Here is a 15,804-nt window from a genome sequence, read left to right on the forward strand (position 1 = left end):
GTTTCTAAAGGTCTTCTAATAGAAAACAGCAAGAAATTTCCTAAGGGTGATTCAGAGAGCAGAATTTGGAGTTGATTCTGATCCTAGGATGAGCTGTGTTGGGCAGACACCTTGGACAGTATTCAGTCCCTATGACCTTCAGCCTTCATCTTTTCAGAGCAGAAGCTGTTGATTCTATCATGAAAACCAAAGGCCAAGCTTCATCTTACTTAACTAAAGAGCCCAGATGCTTAAACTGGGCTTTTCAAAACCTAGTAACAAGGCTTGTGCTCTCAAAATTTTTTCTAGATTATTTCTAATTTAAAATAAGCCTTTTTAAAAGAATGGCATACTATTGACTCTGAGCAGGTGGAAACAGAAATTAAAGTTATGAAAGGGCCTGCATGCATCCAAGGGGATCTAATCACAACTTTTTCCTCTGTTAACTCCTTTCTTGTCCTCTAAAAATAGACCAGCCTGGCAGTGTAGATGAAGAGGGGCTGATCTTACTGGAGCAGAAGCTTTTTCGAGCCAAGACCCAGATCAACAGCCAGCTGCGGCCGCTGATGTCAGAGCTGGAGGAGAGAGTGCGTTGGCAGAGGGGCCACCTCCGCTCACTGGAGACAAGCATAGATGGCATTCTGGCTGATGTGAAGAACCTGGAGAACATTCGGGACAACCTGCCCCCGGGATGCTACAATACCCAGGCTCTTGAGCAACACTGAAGCTGCCTTCGAGATTTCCCAACTGGGGTTCTTAGGATGAAGACCTCAGGCTCAGAAGCCATCTCATGCGGATGGGGTGGGATGGGGACATTTGAAGGTATTGATGGGCATTCTCAGCTCAACTGAACCTGGCCCCACCCTGAGACCTTGGCCAAGATCAGTGTCTTATTGTACTAGTGAGATGCTCTTTGCTTCCTGATGTGGGGCAACGAGGCAAATAGCATTGAGTATGAGACTCATCAAGGGCCTGGACACCCAAAGGGTAGACAGGATGGAAGGACAAACTGCACAGGCAGACAGTCATAAACCAACTCCTGGAGTACGAACAAGTGTTGCCACGTCGTAGGCAGCTTATTCTTTGAGTAAATGTGACCAAAGGAAATTTTTTTTGACTTTGCCCACGCATAAAATTCTTCCTAATGTCAGATCAGAGAGTGAATTGAAGTCATGCTGTGGTCAGTAAAATACTGTTGCCTTATAGTGTTCAATGTGTTCTTGTTGATCAGAGTTCCTCCCACTTACTGCTGATCCATGACATGTACTCCACTTTCAAACTGGAGGAAGGGATGAACTGTAAGCCTGGCGTGTTTCGAGCATTGGTATCCTGCTACCTTTGAGTTCTTCTGGGCCTGGAAATGACCACCTTTCCCCTGATGATGCCAGGCAACTTAGAGACAATGTTTTTATTAAAGCATTTCTTACCAGTGAAGCAAACATTGGGAAAGTATTTACTTTCGAGTTTCAAAGTGATAGAAAAATGTAGCTTGGGCTCTGAAAGAGCTGCAATTATCTAAGAAGAGGTATTAGTCCTAATTCAATGCCATTTTCAAACACTAAAAATTATATGCCCCTGTGGGTTTTGTTCTCACTCTCTCTTTCGATAACAGACAATGTTCCTATTCATACTTGAACTGGGTAGCATCCATCCTTCCATTCTTCCATCCATCCATCCATCCTTACAACGTATATTTATTGAGTACCAATTGTGTGCCAGGGGCTGGGGTACAGTGGTGACATAGTCTCTGTCCTCATAGAGTTGACTGAATAGTAAGGAGGACAAACCTTAAAAAAAATTAAACTTACAAATCCTGTTCCTCACAAGTCATTGCAATAACCCCTTGGTTTGCAACCTCATTTTTCAACGGAACATATGTTGCAAGACATTCCCATGGGGCACTTGAATTTTGGTAAATAGCTGAAAAGACTCTGGATCGTGCACCCTTCCTTGCGTTTCAGCTGTTGCTCTGCTCCTTTCTACAACTGATTGCAACAGATTGTTGAGTCATAACACCAGTGGGAATTTCTGGAAAAATCAGAAGCCCTTCTAGCCTCTGCTCAGTAGACTTTGGTACTGCCTCACCTCTGTATTTCCTTGGCTTTTCATGGACCTGTTTTTTTTTTTTTTTTTTTTTTTTTAATAAAGAACAATTCGTAGATGCCTGTGGTCAGTTTCTAATTTGTTCAACTCTAAGCTTAAGGTGTAGGTACCAAAGGAGTGGAAACAAAAAATGCTTGAGAAAGAGATGTGAGCCCCCAGAATTAGCATCTTTAATTCTTTTTTCTGAGCATCTTGTTTTCCCTTTCCAACCAGGCAAGCACTTTATGAGATTTAACTGGTTCTGTCTCCTAAGCATAAAGAAGGATTTATTTCTGGAACAACCTGAGCAGGGTGAGGGTGATAATTAATGTTTTGGCTTTTTTTTTCATCAACTATAAAAAAAATTAAAGGCAAAAATCAATCATTTGTGGTATATTGTCATGCTTTTTAATAAACTAAAATTTAATAAATGGAGATCCTGAATTGGCCATCTACCCAAGTAACTGAAGACAGAATTCTGCTTCTGCCTACACCAACTCCCCAAATTCTGACAGATCTAATCACTATGCTTTGCTTTCTCTGAAAGTGCATTTTTAATCCTGTCTTGGCATACTCAATCACACATCTTACAAATTTGATTCAATTAACTACAATATCACACAGACCTAAAAATATGCATAATTCACTCGATTGACTTTTTCTTGTTCTCATCACATACTGGATGGACAGTTGGCAGAGTAGCCCTCCACATGTTCATTTCAGAGGCCCTGCCGTTTATAAGGTTTCTAAGGTTGCCTTAGGCAGCATCTCCCTTCCAGCGGGTGGAAAGGAAAAAAGACATGGAAGAGGGAGATACATGGAAGTTTTTGTGAGGCAGGCCTGGTGAAGGCTGAACATCACTTTCTATCGCATTTCATGGTCCAGAACCCAGTGTTATCATGCCCACCTCTAACTTGTAAGGTGTCTGGGAAATAGAGTCTCTTGGTAGGAAGCCGATTCTCTGACAGTTCTCTACTATGAAAGGGGAGAATGCATCTTAGTGATTGGCTATCTGTTTCTGTCAAGTATACATATTCCAGGGTACTTGGTGGGGGATCCAAGGGTGCCTGCAATCATAAAAGGATTCCTTCGTGGGACTGACTGTTAAGAGAGTCATAAGATTGTCTTCCCTGACACATGGGAGATGATCCCTATGTAGAGATGGGAAATGGAAAGTGACTCATGTGACTCTCTTTGAACTGAAATAATTCCCTCATTTCTGAGGTTGTGGTAGATTGTCCCTAAGATGAGAGAAGGAGCATGTGACTTAGAAATAGCCTCCCCAGGACTTAGACTCTGTTACCAGTCTTGACCTGACCCTGCCAAGTTAAGAGCACTTTCCTTCTTCTTTCTTATCAGTATGTGTGATTTGTAGTGGAAACTCTCTTGTGCCTCTGAGAGTTATCTAACTAATTGTGCCATTGGTAAGCTATCACACATATTTTCATCTATTTTGACTCATGGGGATTTCTGTCTGGAGAAGTGGGTAGAAATGAAACACATGTGGACTGTAACTTCTTAGTCAATGTACTTCTGATCTTATCCCAGGATGTGGACTCTTTTTCAGTATGCTTGGACAAAATTAAGATGGATACTTGGTAATGTCCAGTGTTTGGAACAAGTCTCAAGGACTGGGAATGTGTTTATCATTTTTTTTTTTAATGTTTCACATGGTCATGGGAATGTTGTAAATTCTTGCTGTGGCTCAGTTTTCCCACCTGGAAAGCAGAGATTAGATTCTTTCTCCTCTGTTATCTTTATACTATGGGCTACGTGGAACTTTCTATGAGATTCCAAGATCTGAAGTTTACTTACGGGTCATAAGGGAAAAAATGTGTTATGTACATGTCTGTTAACTTATAGATACAGTATATATTTTGTAAGTTAGTATAAGTAAGCAAAATAAACCAATGTTTATACCCAATATTAAACAAGAGCTCATCATTACATACTCTCAGGACAGAGTGTTTCGCTTTGTGACTAAAGTAGCAAATGTAAATACAAACCATCAATTTATAAGTCATGGCAAGTACCACAATGATATGCCACCAAACCCACATAGCTGACTAATCTCAGTCTTAAACAAAAAGAGATACCAAGAACCAAAATGATAAACACACACACACAACTAATCTGACAAACCAGTACCTAAACCTTAAGTGAGCTGGCGGAGTGGAGAATTGTTATTTTACCTTCTGAATCACCATTCAGACCTAAACCCATACATAACGTTTGTCACAATTAAAAGTTAAAAAAGATCGAATAGTCACGGCAGGGTTGAACAATTAACTTATTCATTTTTAGCTTGTTAACTTTGCCAAACAAAACCAATTATGAGTTTAACAATTTCTGTCTTACTTGATATCCTTTATGTCAAGAAGTAAGTTTTTTAAGTTTTTAATTTTCACAAATACATTTTTAATTCACAAAGAACTAACTTCTTCAAGGATCCAAAGCTAACCAATACCAGACTGTGCAGGTTAGGTAGAACCGAAGATTTCATTAAAAAAAAAACAAAAAAAAAACTGAGAAAACTTAGGCACAATTGAACAAATTTGCTAATTATTCTTCCCTGCTTATGGGTGTGGTTGTGTATACTTTCATTTTACACATGTGACTTTAGCTAAACCAAGCAGAAAATCTCCTGCTATAAGAGCATTCTTAACAACTGTTGGCTCCTGTCAAGTAAGACTGTGAAGAAAAAGTGATTAATTCTGCAACTCACAGAGAAGATTCTAGACCAAGACACAGGCTCTAGTAGCATCATCTTATTTATTAACGTAGTTGAACCATTTTGCTGATAAAACTTTTGTCTGTGACTATTCTAGCAACAAATTTTACTCAAAATATTGCACTGTGAGAAGGTGTTGCAACTTCAATGTAGTATTTATTAATGTGTTGATTTCCATAAAGCAAATCTTATTCTTAAAATGGCAGATTCAGTGACCAAAAAAGTGATTCAAAAAAGCTTCCCTCTTCCCATGCCAATCCTTGAGACTGCTAGCATCAAGCTGAGGTTGGGGCCCCAGGCCTAGACTGAAGGAGGAGGGAAAGAGAGTAACTCATTCCTAACTGACTGTTGCAGGCTAATAGAACATTCCAAACATACTCAACAAAGAAACCACTTGAAAAATTGCATTTACTGGGCAGCTATAGGGAGGTGCAAACCAAACAAAATGGACAGAATACATTCATCACCTTTACCATGATGCTGTTCCTAAGGTGTCCGGATTGGATGAGCTACAAAATCCATCCCTGGACCCATCCTTCCCCTCTCACCTGCCCGCCTTCACATTGGAAAAGATCCTGAGCTTTTCACATACTGGCTTATTTTTGAATTACTCTTTTGATGAATAAAATATAATAACATGCTTCTCTCTCTTAATCTGAGAGAGAGAGAAAGAGTAAGGGAGAGAGAGAGAGCGTGTGTGTGTGTGTCTGTCTGTCTGTTTAGGGGAGTAGATTTGGGCTTGTAAAATACAAGTCATTTCTCCCTGAATTCTCTGCCTCTTGCTGTAGTTTGATTATGGAGTCTCACTTCCAATTGAATTAGAAGATCATGTTCTTTTGTTCTTTCTGAGAAGCTGGAGCAGGAGATTAGGGAACGTGGGAGAAAGGTTGGCCAAGCCGGGACAGGAAGAACAGCTTCTCTAGAAGCTCCAGTTCTGGGTTTCAGGCACTTCAGGAAGAGACTTTCCTCCCCTGTTCCCATGTACATTCAAGGAAAATGAAAGCAAGAAGGCCCCAAAGGCTGCCTGGGTGGGAGAGGGAGGTGGTGAATGAGGTACCCGCTAGCAGCACAGACACCACCCCCCCAGAGGGCCATTCCTTGAGGAGAGAGTCATTGACACGAAGGGTTTCCCTCGTGCCTGTTCTTACATATCAGCCACTTTCATGCAAGCGGGAGAGACATTTTTATCAGTAGGCAGGAAATGAGGCTCCAGACCCCCTCTTGAGACAGCCATTCTAGCCCATGCCTTTCTCACAATCTCTGAACCTTTGGGTCAGCCATTGTAGGAAGCAGCAGGACCTCAAGCTGGAAGTCAGGACCTGGAGGTCATCCTGTGAGCACCTGGGGACACCACTTCCAACTCTGAGTCATCTCTCTGGTATTGGCCTTGGCTGGGTCACAGTCATGTGTCCTGCCCTGGATTGAAAGAGGGGATCTGACCTCCCTGTAGCAAGTGAAGAAGGGGGCAGGGCAGGAAATGGACTTCCATCCAAAAGGGGAGTCACTTTTCCTTGTATTAAAGGAAAGCTATTTTATCATGATCCTTGTGATTGATTCACCAAGATAGACTCTGCCTCATTTCATTCCTAGAAGTCCACTTTTATCCCTGTTATTTTCTTTAGCTCATCTCACTCTCCCTACAAATGTGCTTTCCATCCCCACACTGAATGCCGCGAGAGTCAGCCCTGTTTCTTCTCAGGGGTCATGAACGAAATGGGGCTTGACCACAGAGCCCAGCAAAGAAAGAGTGGACCAAAGAAATGAAAGACAGCTGGTCTTTCTCGGATCTGACCACGTGGATCTTCAGAATAAACTCTACCCATAAACTTCATATCCTGATGATGCGTGCTACCCCAGGGAATCCAGCTCCCTGATTTCCTTTGTATCATTTCCTGGCTTCTGAACGCCTTGCATAGACAAAGGTACTTCTGTCTTTCTCTCCCTAGCACTAGTGCAATCTTGAGCACTTTCTGGGTCTTTGCCTTCCACAAAGCAATCCTTTCTTGGATTCAGATTTCCTCTAAGCCATTGCCATTTGTAGCAGTTCATTTCCAAGGGAAACCTAGCTACAGCCTTCCTCACCATCACATCCTCCCTGCCAGGACTAGCATACCCAAGGCTGTATACAGGGAGCACCTGGGACAACATAAGTTAAGAGAAAGATGCCAGGTAAAGACTGAAAGCTGCCTCTTATCTGGTCAGTATCGTGGGGAATCAAAGGAGCAGAGATCATGTGGTGTGATGACCTAATGGTCAGGAAAACATTAGCCTTTTGTCAGGCTTTACACTTGCTGTGTGACCTTGCACCAGTCATTTAATTCAGTGGATCTCTGCTTCCTCAGCTTCTAAAAAACACCTTGGCTCAATTAATCTCTAAAGATCTTCTCAGATTCCATGATTCTTAGCTGAACACCGAGAGCCAAGAACAGTATCTTACTTTTGTCCTTTGGAGATTATTTCCATTATCCAAGAGGATAAGCCCACCCCCTGCAACCATGCTACTCTTCTGTTGAATTTCTTTTCCTGGAGGATGCTACTGAAGGACGCTACAGATGTTCCTGGCATCAGATCCCACCCAATACCTCCCAGGCCAGGGCTGGTACTAGATATCGACAAAATTATCCTACAGTTTGGGGACCATTTCTCAAAGAATCAAAAACCCAAGAGCCAAGAGACTGGACGAGAGAAACAGAGCAGAAGAGAGTAATTTCCTTTCGGTTCTCCAGGCAGGACCTGAATGAGACCTGAACAGCTAGAACAGAGTCTGTCAAAACTGTTTCCAGAGCACCAGAGGCAGGTGGGAAACTGGGGACAAAAGGGGTGAATGAGTTTAGTGGCTCTTGACAATCCCTCCAGATGTCTGTTCTGAGAGTCATGGTCCTGCCAGGCAGGCTTCCTCAGGCTATGATTGTGGCTTCTGGGTTCAGCATGAGTCGTAACCCTAAACCCACAAAAAACGCTGAGGCTCTGCTTCTCAAGAAGGAACTGACCTCGGGCGCCATTTCTGTTACCAAACTAGAGTGGGTGAGAATCACTAGTTCCCACCGGGAAATGGGAATCGCTTTCTCCTAGGTCATCCTGGATTTACATTACGACAGAGATATTTCCCAGCCAAACAGGCAATAAATAATTCCAATTAGCAAAGACCTCTAGCTTGAGTGAACTCTTAGCATGTTTATTTCAGAAATGGCTGCATTTTTAGGACTCGGCCTTACATACGTGTTTCTTTTCAGATGTAGGAATGTGACTAAGTCTGGCCTCCAAGGGCTTTGATGGTGATCTGAAGGTCCCTTGGTAACGGTCGGAGCTGACAGGGAACAACCCTGTCAGTCACAGCTCAAATAAGTACCTGAACCGATGCCACCAAGAAATGAGAAGGAACCAGCTCTAGGTGATCCTTAAGTCCAGAGCATCAAAAAGGAGAGGTCTTCGGAAACTAATGAAATGGACTCAAATCCTTCTGAGCAACCCTACTACTCCCAGACTTGCGTCCCAGGTTTCAGAACATGAACGTCTCAGTCTTGACCCCAGACTGCTGTGTGTGTGTAGGGCGGAGGCGGGGAGAAAGCGGGTAGATGGGTGGGGGTTGTCTCGGCCTGGTTCAACGGGCATAGCCCTCACGCAACTTTCTGAGAGCTGAGGCCTGGCTGCGGGTATCCTGTCAAAAGGGAAGGAATGCCGCAGAGACGCAACAAGGCGACAGACATAAAGAACCGCGGACACGGATTTGATCCAAGTTCTATGAGGAGTGAACAACTACAACAACCAACAAACGAAACAACGAAACGAAAGATAAGAAAGAAAGGAAAAAGATAGCCCTTTGTGGTAAAGGGCATGCTGGGAAGGCGAGGGCCAGAGCCGCCTCCCCAGAGCATGCTGGGAGACGGGCACCCGCACATCTCCAAGGACCGCACTTCCCCCACCCCGACCCCGTCACCCACCCCCAACCCGGAGACGAGAGGAGAGTTTGTCCAACGATGGCTGCGGAGGAGCGGTACGCTGTGGTGTTCTCTGCAGGTTCCCCCACACTGTGGGGGGTTGAGTCAGCAGGTGGGGAAAACAGTCAAGATGAGGAGACGGGAAAATGGAGGCGGCAGAGAAACGGGATGGACAGAGGCGGCGGGGGGCCGGTGTGTTGGCGGAGGCCCAGGGGAGAGTGGGGCACAGCGCCCCCTGGCCGCTAGCCCGAGGCGTTGATGTACAGCTGGCTCTTGAGAATGTAGTCGATGACTGGCTGGGACAGGTAATCCACGACGTGGCCATCCCCGTGCTGCAGAGCCAGCCTGGTTGAGAAGAGACGCTAATCAGCGGGCATCCTTTCCCGAAAGCAAGGCCAGAGGACTGGCCAGCCCATTCCCTTTTGAGGAAAGGGTTTATCCAACACCCATTACCAGTCCTTGCCTAGGCTAAGTGCATGGCTTTCCTATCAGAAAAAAACCCTTTTCCCCTCTAATTCCTCCTCCATCCTGACTGTGCCACTTCCTAACTGAAGAACCTCTGGCAAGTTGTTTAAACCCATCTATTCTTCCGTTTCCTCCTCTGTAACACAGGGGTAATACTGGGGCCTGGGGCCGAGCTCAGCTATCAGAATGATTAAATGTCATACAGGTAGCACTTAGAAAAGCTCAAGCACATAGTAGGCATTTCAAGGTGTTAGCTATTCTTATGTCATTTCTTTGTGTTTCTCTACACCAAAGTCTCAGGAAAAGGAATATCATGATCGATTCCTTCTTTCCCTTCCTAAGGAAGCCCTGAGGGAGAAGAAGCGGCCCTCCTTCAGGAGGCTCTTCTCACAAGCCCTGGTGAGGGGAAGCACTACCATGTACAGAAGAACTCTCGTCATACACTTTACTTTCAGCACAGTTTTGTTCCAGTCTTGGCCTGGCTGCTTCCCATTCTCTATGCACATGGTGGTCTTGGGAATGTCAGGCCCCAAGGAGCCATTCGTAAGAATTCACACACTCCTCTGGACACCTAGATTCTAAAATGCCTTGCGCTGTGAGACCTCCCCAAAGGCTGCCTCAGGGCCTTTGCAATGCACACAGTGTCCTGACCGTCAGCAAACTAGATCCCCAAGTGCCTCCCCACACAGTTTATGGGGAGCCTTCTTGAAAAAGTGGTTTACATCTGTGGTTTCCAAATGCCAATCCCAATTTCACGAGAATCATCCAGAAAGCAGCTCCCCAGAGACCCAACCCCCCAAAATTCTGATTCAGTGGGAATGAATGGGACACGAAATTTGTGTTGCCATTCAAGTTGTCACAGTAATTTTATTATGCAGCCATGATTGGAGCCACACTCTTCCCCTCTTCCCTCGTTGCCCACTGCCACTTCTGCTCTCACCTCATAGTTGACGCTACTGTTTCAAGGGTCTGCATAATCCCCTTCCAGGGAAGAAGTCCAGTGGACCTTCTCAAACGCTGGGCTCACTTGATTTCTTTGAAACATATGACGCAGATGACGAATGACAGTGTTCTCTCTCTCTGTACCCTCTGCTGCTTTTGTTCCAGGGCCACCAATGCTAGTGGTTTCTGACTGCTCCTTAGTCTTCTATGTATTTTTTTTTATTACTTTTTAAATTGGAGTATAGCTGATTCACAGTGTTGTGTTAGCTTCAGGTGTACAGTAAAGTGATTCAGTCATACATATACAGCTATAATTCTTTTTCAGGTTCTTTTCCTTTGTAGACACTTACAAAATATTGAGTAGAGTTCCCTGTGCTATACAGTAGGTCTTTGTTGGTTATCTATTTCATATATAGTAATGTGTACATATTAATATATAGTAATGTGTGAAGTGAAGTCACTCAGTCGTGTCTGACTCTTTGCGACCCCATGGACTGTAGCCCACCAGGCTCCTTGTCCATGGGATTTTCCAGGCATGAATACTGGAGTGGGTTGCCATTCCCTTCTCCAGGGGATCTTCCCAACCCAGGGATCGAACCCAGGTCTCCCGCATTGTAAGCAGACGCTTTACCGTCTGAGTATTAGCTAGTTATATATTAATATACATACACACTACTGTATATAGTACTGTATATATATTAATCCCAAACTTCTAATTGACCCCTCATCCTTCCTTTAAATAGATGTTAATATGTTTTAAATGTTCCCATAGCCTTCTTTGCTCTTACTGACTCTCCCTGTGAACTCAGCCATACCCTTAAACTTTAATTTACACTTAGGTGCTCAGGGCTTTCAGTTTTATTATACTTCCAGACCTCTGCATTCCACATGTCTTATCCTTCCATTGGATATTTCCACTTGGAGGTTATGGTGGAAACTGTTAACTGGCCCCTAGTATCCAGTCTCTCTTTCTTATCCTGAGTAATAGACCCTCCCAAGCTTTAGCTGGACATATGGTTGCCAAGCCTCAAAGTCTACTCCCAGCCTGTCTGGAGGCTAGGCATGGCCATGTGACTGATGCTGAGCCAGGCGGATGAAAGCGAAGTGATGGGTGAAACTTTGGGTCATCTTCTAAAGGACAGAGCTCTTTGCCCCTCTCCACTGGCTGAGAAGAGAAGTCATTGCGGCAGCCGTGGACTCAGATAGGGAGGCTTCGTGTTGAACAGATTCAATCCCTTTTGACACTGAATAACATTGAATAGCATTTCTCATTTAAAATTCTAACTATTTAGGGTGTTTTGTTATGGCTGTTAACCTAAACCCTTACTAATTCTTTTGGTACCTCGGAGTGGAAAGGGAAGTGTTAGGCGCTCAGTCATGTCTGACTCTGCAACCCCATGGGCTATAGCCCATCAGGCTCCTCTGTCCATGGAACTCTCGAGGCAAGAGTACCGGAGTGGGTTGCCATTCCCTTCTCCAGGAGATCTTCCTCACCTCAAATTAGAGTCCAAACTAAAACTAATTTCTCCCCCACTTCAAGTCACCTAAAACTAACTAACAGCCTGTCCCCCTTTTAAAAATCAAGGACTAGCGACAAATAAATGAGGTCTAAAAAGAAGGCTACATATTGGGGTAGCCGGTGTCGGCCAACCTAACAGTCAGCTTGGACTGAGGAGAGCTGTATGGGAACCTGTAAGCCGGTTTGACCAAGGTCTCTCTGGTCGTTTGTCAAACGTACCTGCTCTTGGTTGAGCTGACGACAGACATGGGATGGTTGATGTCATCCTTCACCACCATGATGTTGTTCTGCAGACAGAGCAGAGAGAGTAGGTTGCCAGTCCCTCACACTAAACTCTTCTGTCCTCATGCCTCCAGCCCCCAGGCTTCTCAGAGAAGGGCCACGTCACATTACTACACAGCAGGGAGCTGGAGGACTCACTTTGTATTTGCGGAGTATTGAGGAGTGGTTCATGATTCGGTCTGTGTCGGCTGCATCCCGGGGGACCACCACGATCCCAAAGTCCCCAACGATCACCTCCATCTGAAGAAACCGAAGGAGGGGAGAGAGAGAGAGAGGAAGTAGTCTTTGGTGAGACCTTGACTCCAAACCCCTACCAAGCAACTAGCTAGCAAGGTGGAGCTACCTCCTGTTGGAACCCTAAGCTTTAGTCCCAAACTTGCCTTCTCAGCCCCATCAGTCAGCTCCTTCAAGTAACAACCTGTAACTGTGTTCGTGGAATGAGTGGGAACTTCACCTGGCACACTTAATAAATACCTGTAGTCTGAATTAATAATGCGCTCCTGCATGTCTGGGCAAGATCTCTTCAATTCCTGAGGCTCCCGTTGAGCTCATAATGTTGAAGGGCAGCATAAAACATGGTCCTTACCTGGTAAGTATCCTCTTGGGTGACACAGATCCCGTTGCTCAGCAACCAGACCCAAGCCCCTGGTTGGTTTATTGAGAGGGGCTGGGAAGCTCTCTGAGCTCACCTATGTCAAAAATGCTGTGGGACTCAGGGTGGTGAAAAGAGGGGAAGGGCTTGGAAAGCCCAAGTGTGTGCACAAGCAGTGACAGGGGAGGATTACTATGGGGTCACTTCTGAAATTAGCCTCTGATAGAAGCCTGCTGCCATCATGAGAAATGACACCTTGTCATTTAAAAACTAACCCTCCCCCTCCACCCCAATTATAGATACAATAGAAGCTTGGGAAACTGAGAAAAAGAAAAAAAAAAAGAAATCAATCACAACCACACAATCCAGTTAACCATTGTTAAATTAACATCTTAGTATTTCTGTCCAGGGTTCGCTTCTCTATGGGTGTATGTCCACAATTGGACTGAACTGCAAAATTAATCATTTTATTAAATACCTATATATATTTTTCATTTAGCATTATATTGTGAGCATTCTCTCATACAGTTAAAAATATTTGAAAGTGTGTTTTCTCCAGTCTGTGTATTTCATTGCCTGACTATACTGTGATATACCATGACATAGTAAGCCAAATTTGTATTATAGAAAATATAGAGCCACTTCTGATTTTTGCAGTTATAATAGCACTTTGTTGAAGATCTGTATACATAAATCTTTTACCACTCTCTTGATTATTTCCTTAGGATAGGAAGTAGAATAATTGGATGAAAGGATATGAACTGGACATATTTCAAGCTCTTGAGACATATTACCAAGCTGCTTTCTGGAAAGTCGTGCCAATTCTTATTTTCAAAGAGCCTGCAAATTGTAGCATTTAATAGACTTGGATCTAGTCTGGGCATATTACTGTCTAGATCTTGCCAATTAAGGATCCCAGATGGAGGGAGAAGTGGGGAGAGGCGGGTTTCTTCTAAGCATGCAGTTTATTGGGCAAGACCTACTTTGGGGCAAAGAAATCAGGTTTTTCCTTATAATTCTCCAGCCAAGTGCCACAAAAACAGACATTATAGAGCACTATGGCTACTTCTTTTCTATAGAGGATTTCTTTTTTAAAAACTTAATTTTTTAACTGAAGGATAATTGCTTTACAGAATTTTGTTGCTGAGGTTTTTTAGAGGATTTCTGTATCAGCAGAATTCCCCTTCTAAGCCTGATTCACTGGTTCTGCATGTGTGTGCCCGCACAGTGTGCACGTGTGTGCCCGTGGCTATTTGCAGCCACCTTCACCCTACTTCTCCCTTTGCTTACAGCTGGAGCTAGAGCTGCAATTAAAGATTGACTGAAGGCGCCCCAGGAGGGAGTCTGTGGATGTACCATGTCTGAGCCCCTACTGGATCATGCCATTTGGAAGATACAGAACATTACACAACATGCTGCCTCTATTGGTGGTATTCAGATGAGGTACTAGCCCCAAGTCTTTGTCCTAGGAACCAGGAATGTTAGGGAGGGGCAGGGCAGGGAGTGGAGGTGGATCCAACGCCTCCTGCCATAGTATTTAGAATATTGTACCACTACTTAGAAGGTAATCGAAGACACTGGCTCATAAATTTGGCTGAACATCAGAATCACGTGAGGAGCTTAAGAAAAACCTCAAAGCCCAGCTCATACCCAAGATCAATTAAATCAGAATCTCTGGGAATGGGGCCCAAGCATTAGTATTTTTTTTTTACTCCCTAGATTTTAATTTTAATATGTAACCAAGCTTAAGAACCAGTGATCTAAGTAGTGAATTAAAACTCCAGAGAGATTATTACCATAGAGAAACAGAGAGAAAAGAGAAGGGATGGAAAGAGAATGGGATGGGAAGGAAAGGTTAGAGAAGAGAATCCATCCAGCTGGTATACGTGGAGATTCCTCAACTGCCTTGCTATGCAGGTGTTTTGAGATATTTGGTGAAAGAAATGATGCTAAAGCTGAAACTCCAGCACTTTGGCCACCTCATGAGAAGAGTTGACTCACTGGAAAAAACTCTGATGCTGGGAGGGATTGGGGGCAGAAGGAGAAGGGGACGACCGAGGATGAGATGGCTGCATCACAGACTCGATGGACATGAGTCTGAGTGAACTCCGGGAGATGGTGATGGACAGGGAGGCCTGGCGTGCTGCGATTCATGGGGTCGCAAAGAGTCGGACACGACTGAGCGACTGAACTGAACTGAATTATAGGATCTGAATTCAGTTTGATTCTGAGAATCTGATGGATGTTTCATGTGTGATGTATGAAATAGTGGGTCTATGTAAAGTGAGCATTCCAGGAATTTCCCTGGTGGGTGGTCCAGGGATGTGGTTAAGGATCCGCCTGCCAATGCAGAGGACACCGGTTCACTCCCCGGTGTGGGGAGATCCCACATGCTGAGGAGCAGCTAAGCCCAAGTGCCACAACTGCTGAAGCCTGCATGCCCTAGAGCCCGTGCTCTGCAATGAGAGAAGCCACCACAATGAGAAACCCACATACCGCAACTAGAGAGTAGACCCCAGCGTATCGCAACTAGAGAAGGGCCCACACACAACAATGAAGACTTGCCACAGCCTGAGATAAATAAATAAAAATGTTAAAAACCTAAAAAAAAGGAAGCCTTCTAGTTTAACGCATGAAAACAACGGCTCAGAATGGCAGTCAGGCCTCACGGGGACGGCCCTCTGGGTGACATTAGTGCAGCTGCTGCTTTCTACTCAGAAATTGATGACCTGAGCACCTAATCAATAACCACACAGGCTGCTCAGTGGGTGGCAAGCAGATGGAGGCCTCACTGATTGAGATGGATTCCTTTTCCAGAAACAGGTGACAGATGTGCCCCCTGGGAACAGATGTGGCGGAGAAGACGGGTCTACCAGACAGGACACAGCTTTACCACATCCCAGCAGCATCTCTGCAGGCGTCTGGACCAGACTGCAGACTTGTTCTGCTCCTTTGGCCACACTGGAGGTCACAGGCTTGATTTTCATGCTGGAAGGTGTATGTGGGTGTGAGTTTTGGGGTGATAGGAGGTGCCAGGTCCTAGAGCTGGTAAGGTTGCCCTTATCCCATGGGTGCCCATCTCCCTCCAGAGGCTTAGCTGCCCTGCCCACCCCTACCCTCATCCCTACCCCTGTCTTCATGTGGCCTCCAGGATCCACCCTCTCCTGCGTCCTCCTATCTCACTGGTTGCTCTTTCGGAGTTTCTCCCTGTACTGTTCCTTCTTTTTTTTTTTTTCTTCCAACTGCTCATCATGTGGGATCTTAGTTCCCCAAC

At 44.7% G+C, this 15,804-nt stretch overlaps 2 protein-coding genes across 6 annotated transcripts in view; one reads left to right on the forward strand and one right to left on the reverse strand.

The window, feature by feature from the left end:
• Positions 1-2,117, forward strand: part of LAMC2 (laminin subunit gamma 2) — a 69,921-nt gene extending 67,804 nt beyond the window's left edge. The window contains exon 23 of the mRNA XM_013970345.2: positions 451-2,117. Within this exon, the coding sequence (XP_013825799.2) occupies positions 451-704 (254 nt within the window). The 3' untranslated portion in view covers positions 705-2,117. The remainder of the gene's footprint in view (positions 1-450) is intronic.
• Positions 4,352-15,804, reverse strand: part of NMNAT2 (nicotinamide nucleotide adenylyltransferase 2) — a 220,310-nt gene continuing 208,857 nt past the window's right edge. For all 5 annotated transcript variants that reach the window (XM_018060703.1, XM_018060702.1, XM_005690959.3 and 2 more), the window contains 3 exons: positions 12,077-12,178; positions 11,876-11,943; positions 4,352-9,075 (listed from right to left, as the gene is read on the reverse strand). In XM_018060703.1, the coding sequence (XP_017916192.1) occupies positions 8,973-9,075; positions 11,876-11,943; positions 12,077-12,178 (273 nt within the window). In that variant the 3' untranslated portion in view covers positions 4,352-8,972. The remainder of the gene's footprint in view (positions 9,076-11,875; positions 11,944-12,076; positions 12,179-15,804) is intronic.

This window comes from Capra hircus, chromosome 16 (genome assembly GCF_001704415.2).
Source record: "Capra hircus breed San Clemente chromosome 16, ASM170441v1, whole genome shotgun sequence".
Taxonomy (NCBI): Eukaryota; Metazoa; Chordata; class Mammalia; order Artiodactyla; family Bovidae; genus Capra; species Capra hircus.